Source organism: Olea europaea, chromosome 12 (assembly GCF_002742605.1).
Source record: "Olea europaea var. sylvestris chromosome 12, O_europaea_v1, whole genome shotgun sequence".
NCBI classification, from domain to species: Eukaryota; Viridiplantae; Streptophyta; class Magnoliopsida; order Lamiales; family Oleaceae; genus Olea; species Olea europaea.
In genome coordinates, this window is record NC_036248.1 from 23,926,269 (window position 1) to 23,935,261 (window position 8,993).

At 34.8% G+C, this 8,993-nt stretch overlaps 2 protein-coding genes across 3 annotated transcripts; both read right to left on the reverse strand.

The window, feature by feature from the left end:
- Window positions 1-1,563: 1,563 nt before the first annotated feature.
- LOC111406142 (late embryogenesis abundant protein At5g17165-like) lies at window positions 1,564-3,876 on the reverse strand. Of its 2 annotated transcripts, none has more exons than XM_023035368.1 (2): window positions 3,635-3,876; window positions 1,564-2,054 (listed from the first exon to the last, which is right to left on the reverse strand). In XM_023035368.1, the coding sequence occupies exons 1-2, from the start codon at window positions 3,739-3,741 to the stop codon at window positions 1,742-1,744; spliced, it is 420 nt and encodes a 139-aa protein (XP_022891136.1). In that variant the 5' UTR covers window positions 3,742-3,876; the 3' UTR covers window positions 1,564-1,741. The 2 variants fall into 2 exon arrangements, with proteins under 2 accessions (XP_022891136.1, XP_022891137.1); XM_023035369.1 differs by having other exon boundaries at window positions 2,168-3,769.
- Window positions 3,877-6,576: 2,700 nt separating this feature from the next.
- Window positions 6,577-8,746, reverse strand: LOC111406143 (60S ribosomal protein L9). The gene is made up of 3 exons (XM_023035370.1): window positions 8,239-8,746; window positions 7,370-7,492; window positions 6,577-6,891 (listed from the first exon to the last, which is right to left on the reverse strand). The coding sequence occupies exons 1-3, from the start codon at window positions 8,611-8,613 to the stop codon at window positions 6,805-6,807; spliced, it is 585 nt and encodes a 194-aa protein (XP_022891138.1). The 5' UTR covers window positions 8,614-8,746; the 3' UTR covers window positions 6,577-6,804.
- Window positions 8,747-8,993: the final 247 nt, after the last annotated feature.

An 8,993-nucleotide genomic window follows, 5' to 3' on the forward strand; every position in this document is an offset into this window, starting at 1 on the left:
ATTATTTCTGGCGTGGGTGGGGGTTGGGGATTGGAGGAAGAAGATTCAATTTTCTTGTCTCTTATTTCTTTCATTTTTTATTTTATTATTTTAAATTTTTAATAAGAAAGAGGCATGCTCTTCGCCTAGCCCATTCATGGAGTTTTTATTGTATCTTGAATAGGCATCCATGAAGCTAATTAGATTGTGAATGAAGATCGCATCGGCAAGCTAGTCAATCTGAGGGAGTGAAAAAACTTATCCCTTAGGCATGCCGTGTTAAAATTCGAATAGTAGACATCTTTTTCTTCACCAGGACTAGCTTTGATGCCCCCATTGGGAATAAGTTGCTTCCTACACAAACCCATTGGTGACCAACTTGTTGTTAAGGAATAAAATCCCACACCGATTAAAGATAAAAACACGGACCAATATATAAGATTTTAGGCTACTCTTAATAAGATTAATCTTTTAAAAATGAAACCCCAAATTTTGACATGATATCAGGGCCAATCAAGCTCTAACGAGCAATTTGATTCAATTAAGACTAAAAAAAATGAGTATGCGAATTTCAAAATTGGTCTCAAACGACCACCATCTTGAGAAGACATGCTAAGGGATAAAATTTCATGAAATATGTCATCTGTACATAATGCAGTGTTCATACTGATGTCCATCTCCTCACATGGAAGGGGTCCTCCACTTCGGATAAATTGTATTTTATTTGAAATGAATCCCCTCCCTGCAAAGGTATAAACACCGTATGAATACCTTAATGTACGTATAGCATTACCCAAATTTCACATCGATTAAAGGTGAAAACAAAGACCAATCTATAATAATTTAGGCTATTTTTCTTAATAAGGTTAACCTTTTAAAATGGAACCCTAAATCTTTACATTTGTCCTAATCAAGATGTTGCTTTCCTCCCTGCAAAGGATGGTCTTAGGGAATGCATTCACGTAATTGGATCTCGCTTCTCGTTAATTTCCCTGACCATTCACAACGCTTTAACCTTATGAATTTTAATGGCTTGGTGGAGGATAAATTGTAATGGCCTACACGACAAAATTTGGGCTATAAGCGTGGCAAGAAAATCAAAAGTTCACGCCTGTGTGATCCCTGCCTCTTACGTAACGATTACATGGATCCCATACAAATTTGAGGTGTAACAATTGTTTTGGTCTCTGAAATTCTGGAAGTCATTAGACAAAATCAATCCTGTCTATGAAGAAGGAGATTCTCCAACTACAATTATCAAATACATGAACGGTTTAAAGGATAGAGAGATTTTCCAAATATGTTATTTTCCAAGCAGCATCATCTTGATTTAACTATTATGTCAACAAAATTAACCGGGCTAGTTGATGTTGCATTTTCTCCGGTAACCAAAGTGCATACCAATCACATGAACTAACAGTTCAGATAGGTAAATACAGCTTCTCCTAGTGACCAAAACTATGGACACGGTTTGAGACCAGATAGCCAGAGAAAACAAGATCTAGTTCTAAGTTTCTTAAATCTCCCACTTCACTTTCACATATATATGCAGGATAATCAACTCAATTTGGAAACCAATCCCCAAGACGAAATTATCAAAACATGTATTTCCATAGCAAAGAAAGATGCCAAAACCATGTCCGCGACAAAGTAAACCACCAGTTAGATAACAAAAGCATTACATTATAAGCAACTACTATCAACATTATAGCAGATAGTACTATTCTACTGCACAGCACCTGTGGACATTCACTACATTATATTAAGCCTTATCTATTGTAGAACTGTCTTCAATTCCCCCCCGCAACTCAGGGGGTGGTACGTCCAAATCCTCGAGAGGACGGAAAAAGGCCTTCTTCTCCAACACTGAATCACCATTAGCACTTAGAGGTTCCCCACCCATAGCTGATTTATCATTATCAGTTGCAGGGCCGAACACCCCGGTCTCAGGGTGAGGTTCCCAGTATTCGTCAGATAGAGGAGAGATTACATCATCCGGGACTGCAGCTGCTTGGGCATTCTCCTCAACTACATTCTCCTCAACATTCTTGCTGTACACAGAAACATGCACACCCCTGCAAATCGGGATAAATTTTTACATCACAAATCTGATATCAAGGCAACATGCAAATGATAAGAACCAAAAACAAATATATAAATGCGTTGATAGCATTTCGTAATCAACCACCTGGCAGTCATCAGATATCAAGGAAATAATTGGGCCTCACTTCACTCAACTTTCAGTTTTCTACCCCATTTCTTCAGAGTCAGGTGCATAAAACCTAAACAGCGTGCCCTAATGGCAAGGACAATTACGAGTTATTGGCATTCATCACATGTCAAGGAATCCGGCCCATTTAATAAGCAGTGATCAGTCTTGGCCAAACAGATTCATCTCATTATAAGGAAAACAACACAAAAATCCTCCACGGTTTCCACCCATGATGTTAGGTAAGAGAAGCGAACGCGTATAAAATAACAACAATTATATTGGCTTAATATAAGTTTCAAGCATTGAAGTACTAAAGCTAATAACTTGCCTTAGCCTTTTGGTAGCTTGAGTCTCTTCCGCATATCTTGCTCTCCACCATTTGCTCCTCCTCTTATAATTGAACAGCTAACTAATTTCTTTATATAGTTGTGCTTCCATACAAGTATTTAGAGCAGAGAGGCTTGTATGTTAAATCCATGTTACTACTCTGTTTTGCAAACGCGTTTGTAATACAGAACATTCTATTATTCCCTTTTATCTTCATTGCTTACGAGGAAGCTAAATTAGATAACAGATTTGATCAACACTTAGCATCTATCAAATTCATAACTAGAGAATGACTCCGAATGTACAATTTGAACACTATTTATTAGCATAATTTTAACAGCTACATCGCTAAAGGAGATGGTCGTAAACCTGAGAAGCCAAGTAGAAATATATAAACGCAAATGTAGTGTCAATGGGATGTAAAAGTGCCAAAGCTTTTCATTTCAGTTGATATGTGCCATAAGTCGCAGCTAATTTACAATTTATATACAAGTACTCAGTTGCTAGATCCCAACTAGTGTAAGATTTCTGTAGTACAATAGGTGCTTATTCAATTAGCAGTACATTACAAACAAAGCACCGGCCTAATTGTATTTTGTACCAGGAAATGGATTTAATCCAGATTTTTGCAGACTTAAACAATAGCAAACCGACACATTCAAACCCATACCAAGAAAAGCCAGATATAAATTTCTTAATTTTAAAATTAATTGATTAAAATAATTTTTCCTACACAATAAAATGAAAAAGGAATAATCAATAGTATAAAAATATTATCTAAATTAATATTAACCTACCAATTAAGAAAGGAATATTTTAATATATTTAAAAAAACTACAGGAAATATCCGAATCTTCCAGCCGGAAAAACAAAATAGAAAAAAAAAATCATATTAATTCCACCAAAATTCTGTGAAAATTGAACTCTAATCGATAAAACTTCACTTTTCTTTAAAGAAAATTTAACATGAAAACGATAAAATTAAACCTGTTTATGCAACACCCCCACCCCACCCCCCAAGTTACCGAAACCATTTGTGAAGTCCTAGGAAATTCATAGCCACTGATACGCATAAACCATAGCACTTTTTCACAACACGTAATAGGATATAGATACCTGGTGAGAGGGTATGATGGAATGAGAAGGGAATTAGAAGGAGTGGTCTGACGGAGAAATCGCTTAGCGAAGGTCGCCAGTCTCCGGCTCTGCAAATTAACTGCCATTTCTGTTTAACTTGCAAACTATGTATACAGAGGTTCCTTTTATAGTGAGAGTCACCCAAATAAAATAAGGTCTCTTTCCGTACTCCGACTTGTTTAATTCCGTAGTTGTTGGTCTAAATCGAAGGGTTCAACGTGTCCTTCTTCTAGATGAACCCAAACATATTTTAAACCAAAATCCGGTTCAACGTGTCCACAAACTATTTAAAGAAATAATTGCAGCAGCGGTGCCTATTCTTTAATTTTTTTTATAGACTTTAACCTTTTAACTTGTATCAATAGAGACCCCTAACCTTTGAGAAATTAGTAGCAAAGATCCAAATGTTCTTGAATTCCACTGTTAGTTGACCTAAAAAATAAAAAAAATTGGATATTTTGACTAATTTAAATGGGACATTTTCGTCAATCATATATTAATCATTAAAATTAATTAAGATAAAAAAAAAATGCTCCACTATTACCCCCAAATACTTCATCTTCTTCAACACATCCCACCCCTACAATGTTGAAGATGCTTTCATGTGGTTGCTCAATCCTCCAACCTCTGCTCTTAGATTCCAATTTTACTCATTTTCCTCTTCATTTGTCTTTTGTTTCATCAACCACAGTCCAATAAAAGAAAACCTTTATTACCCCAAATTTTTTTCCCCAAAACTCTCAACAAAAAAAAAAAAAAAAAAAATTCACAAAAAAGATACTGAACAATTAACTAATTTTCCAAGGCAAAACCAAATTTGCCATTTGATCAATTTAGTCAATTAGGTTCTTCAACCTTTGTGCAATCTTCATCAAGTGCCCATGATTTTTGCTTTCTTCTTCTTCTTCATGATTCCCCTTTCTGAATTTCGAGAAACAAAGATGATTGACACAAGGAGTTCCATTCCTCTCCAAATACTTATAAAGATCAGTAAACAAATCAATAATCATAGGTTGATCCTTAATACCATCAAATTCTTGTCTAAATTTCACCAGAATTTAATCAACCCCTTTTCTGAAGTGTTCCTTAACAAATTTTCAAGTTCCTGGGAGTTTCCCGCAACACCCTAATCATTATTCCACGAATTAACTGGAAAGCCTTTTTGATGTATTTTGATAATCTTGATTTGCCGATCAAGTAGGGTTTTGCTCACATGATCACCCCTTGAAAAAGATTTAAGTATTTGGGGGGTGGTAAGTGGGGACGAAGTGTGTGTGTGTGTGTGTGTTTTTTTTTAATCTTTCAGGGGTTTAATATAATTATTTTAATTATTAATACGTGATTATCTAAAATGTCCCAATTTAAATTTGTCAAAATATCCTCTCTCTCTCTCTCTCTCTCTCTCTCTCTCTCTCATGCCAACTAATAGTGAAACTCATGATTTCCACTCATTTGGACCTTTGCTTCTAATTTCACAAAGGTTAGGGGTCTTTATTTGAACAAATTGAAGATTATGATGAAGTCTACAAAAAAGTTAAAGCTCGAGACCTTTGCTGCAATTATCCCTATTTTAAACCGAAGTCCAAATGTTCAACGTGTCCTTCTGGATAAACCCAACATATTTTATACCAAAATCCAAATGAGTAGAATCCAGAAAATTAAAAAGTAATTTTAATTTAATGATTTAAGTAGGAGTAATAATTCATAATTTCATAGTAAAATATATTAAATAAGATCATATTTAAAAAACTAAAAAAAAGCAACTATACTCTCAACAAAAAAAAAGGATATAATTTAAAACATTACTACATGTACACATTTTTTTGACAAAAAAGTCTTACAAACAACACTTAGCGCAACATCATTGAAAGATAAAAAATAAAATAAAAAATAGCCTGATTATAAATATGAATTCTGTTAAAATTTTCCTGTACTAATGCCTTTATTGTATAATTTAAGACATGCAAAAAGGGAAACAAGCTAATCTTTAAGGGAGCGAGAAGTAATTAGTATCTTACTGCTCAGTTGCTTAATTGATCACGCCATTTTAATTTATTGCTTTTAAAGTTTATACTTTGCGGTAAAATTAAAGATTATATTATTGTTGTGGTTTAATCAAAGCATAATATTAATCCCCATTTGACAAATAATAAAAATTGTTTTTTTTTTTCGTCTGAGAAAAAGGGATTTTGGAACTGCTTACATTTTTTTAATATACCCATACATTGAATAAAGGTTAGATAAGAGTAATTCATATTTGTTGATAAAAATATGGATAAATTTGAAAATTAAGAAATTGAATATACTCTCAACAAAAAAATAGTTATATACATATGAGCAATAATTTTACCTCAATAACTATTTATTTACTTTTTGAAGTCATGAAATACATATTTGTAATTACCGTCTTCAAGTTGAGCAAATTGTTTTGAGATGAAGACAATATAAGATTCTTGGTTATTAAATACCAATGCTCTTCTTATGTTGATTAATTTCAGAAAATTTCATTAAATATTTCATAGGACGTGTGTTTCATATACTTAAAATTTACAGAAGTAGTGAGGGCGTAGTTTGCGTTCCAGACGAGATATACTGTGAACGTTGATAGAAGTCTGCCAATGGAAGAAGCTTACCCAAGTGGATGCATCAACATATCGACTCGTCGACACAAGAATTGGCAGCCTTACACATCAAACATCATGAGAAAGTGTTAGGGAAAGTGCCCATGGAACATGGATGGACTGACGCCTCGAGAGGCTTGCCAGCCAAGTTTGGATGGGTACAAAATATGGAAGTGCTACATGTAAAACTAGGATTGACAACCACACACATAAAAAAGAGGCCCACGATGAATTAAAAAAAAACCATGAGCCCCCCTCCCGTGAGGATGTTAGCCTCAACCCCGGTTGTACAACTAGAAAAATCCAATAAATATAGCCCCACATGACTGAACGTGAACATAAAAAGCTCACAAGTGTACAAACACAAAAGAAATTACATTTAGCAGAAACACCAAGAGTTCCAAATTTAAATCTCAAATCACCACAAAATTGTAGATTCAGTCCTATGGAAGTCTCCACGTAAACTAAAACAAGGTTAACAACCAAACAAAAAATAACCCCCAAAAGTCATTCTAACAACAAAGCCACTCACTCTTCCTCAACTATGGTTCCCTTCTCGCTCACATAGATACCATCAAGGAACTTCCGGATATCCTTGTTCTTCACATGGCATTTCTGTCAAATCAAACACAGACAGCAGTCTCAGCAAATAATATTAGCTTCAACAAGAACATTATGAATACTGTAGAGTGCATGCACAATTTAGCCCTTGTTTGATCTCGTTATTTTCGAAATACATTTTTTCTCTTTTCTTTTCAACCACACATTCTTCAATAAAATAATATTACACGCAAACCCAAGTCTTTTTCTTATTTTAATAAGCATGCTACATGTACATCATATTTGACACCATTGTCTCACGTCGAACACACCATTCGATTTAGATGTCAAAAAAGATGTAAAGCATGAAATGTACACTTAGCATTATTCATTTTTTAATCACACATTCCCTACCAATCTAATATTCAAAAATGCATTCTTAGCAAAAAAGGGGGACTCAAATACAGGTGCTTAATATGTGCATTAAACATATGTACAAATATCAACCACCTGCAACCACATATCCATCAATGTAAATGCAAGCATGTATTACCTGGTTTATCAATGCACAGGATCGTGAAACAAGCTCAATGTCATTCCCATCTAAGATCAATTCATCCTTAACTTTCTCAGATCGGAGAATAGAGACACCATCAAGCATTTCCACCTTCCTAACCTGATGTAATCAACAAGTTAATGACAAACTAAAATCAGATTCAGTCCCAACAAGCTCATATACAAGCAACATTTCTGCGGACTTAATTAGCATGTGAACAAATTCAGATAGCAATCAGCAAGAATCTAGAATGACACTGCAACATCTGAGACAAATAATTTTCACTGCAAACAAGAACCACAACTTTTTCCTAATACAAGAATAAAAACATAAAAGTATTGCCAATCTGTTCTTATGTAATTTCGACTTTATAAATGATAGAAATCAACATTAATACATACTTCAAGAATAAGCTTCAAAGCACCACATACTCAATTGTAGTGTATAAAAGCTCAGAGTCTTTGACTTGAGCCTCACAGTACAGGGGCAAATAACAAATAACTGATATAATCTCCGAAAAATCGAATAACAGAGTAAAACCACAAAATGGAAGCAAATAAAACAAAGTTTCCAAAATCACAGCTTAACAAAGGTACTTACTACAGTACTATGGGTATTGAAAAAATGGTCATTTTCTCTTCCAAATAACTCAGATACAAAAATGGAAGAATCCCAGATAAGTTACTAAATATAACCAATATAAAAATCCACGCTGAATCAATTTAAAAAAGAAAAAAAGAAATGTCACTTCAAATTAACCATTCGCAAATAAAGAGGCCAATGGAAATGAAAACAAATTAATCATTAACATAAATTACATATAATCTAAAGCATTCACAGATGCGTAAAAATAATTGAAGAAATACCTTCTTCTCGCCCAGGAAGTTACGGATCTCAATAGACTTGCTTCCATTAGAGATGGAAGCATTGATCGGAAAGTGAGCATACACAAACCGCATCTTATAGCGGTATCCCTTAGTAACACCGGTGATGAGATTGTTGACGTGGCTGAGAGCTGTGCGGATGGCAGCGGTGGTCTTTCTGGACCCGAACCAGGCGTCGACCTTTAGCTTCCGTTTCCCGGTCTCCTCATCTGTGATTAGCTGAAAATCCAGATTCAAATGCTTAAAATCTCGGGTCAACTTACCCCTAGGACCCTCCACCTCGATCACCTTCGCTTTCACCTTAATATTCACTCCGTCAGGGAGATCCATAGTTTCCGATGAGAGTATCGTCTTCATCTTTTCGCGCGCTGCTTTCCACACCCGTTCAGTGTGTGCCGGTGCGGAAAAGAGATGAGCAGAGAGGAAAACCCTAGAGAGTGGCAATATGCAATTGGTTTGGATTTTAGCGTCAAATGTGGCGTGCCTAGATGTGTTTTGGGCCGTAACACTGGGTCCATAAAACGATAACCGCAATTGAATTTTGAGGAAATTGCGCAAGTTAGGTAACAGTTGGTTTGTATTTTCATTTTTTATTTTTATTTTTAAAATGATTTTTAGTTTTTTTGAAAACGATCTGTTTTTTGCGTTTTGAGTATTTTGACAATTTATAACTGAAAATGCTAAAAATGATAAAAAGTCGTTTTGCGTTTTCAGTTATAAATTTTAACTCGTTTTTG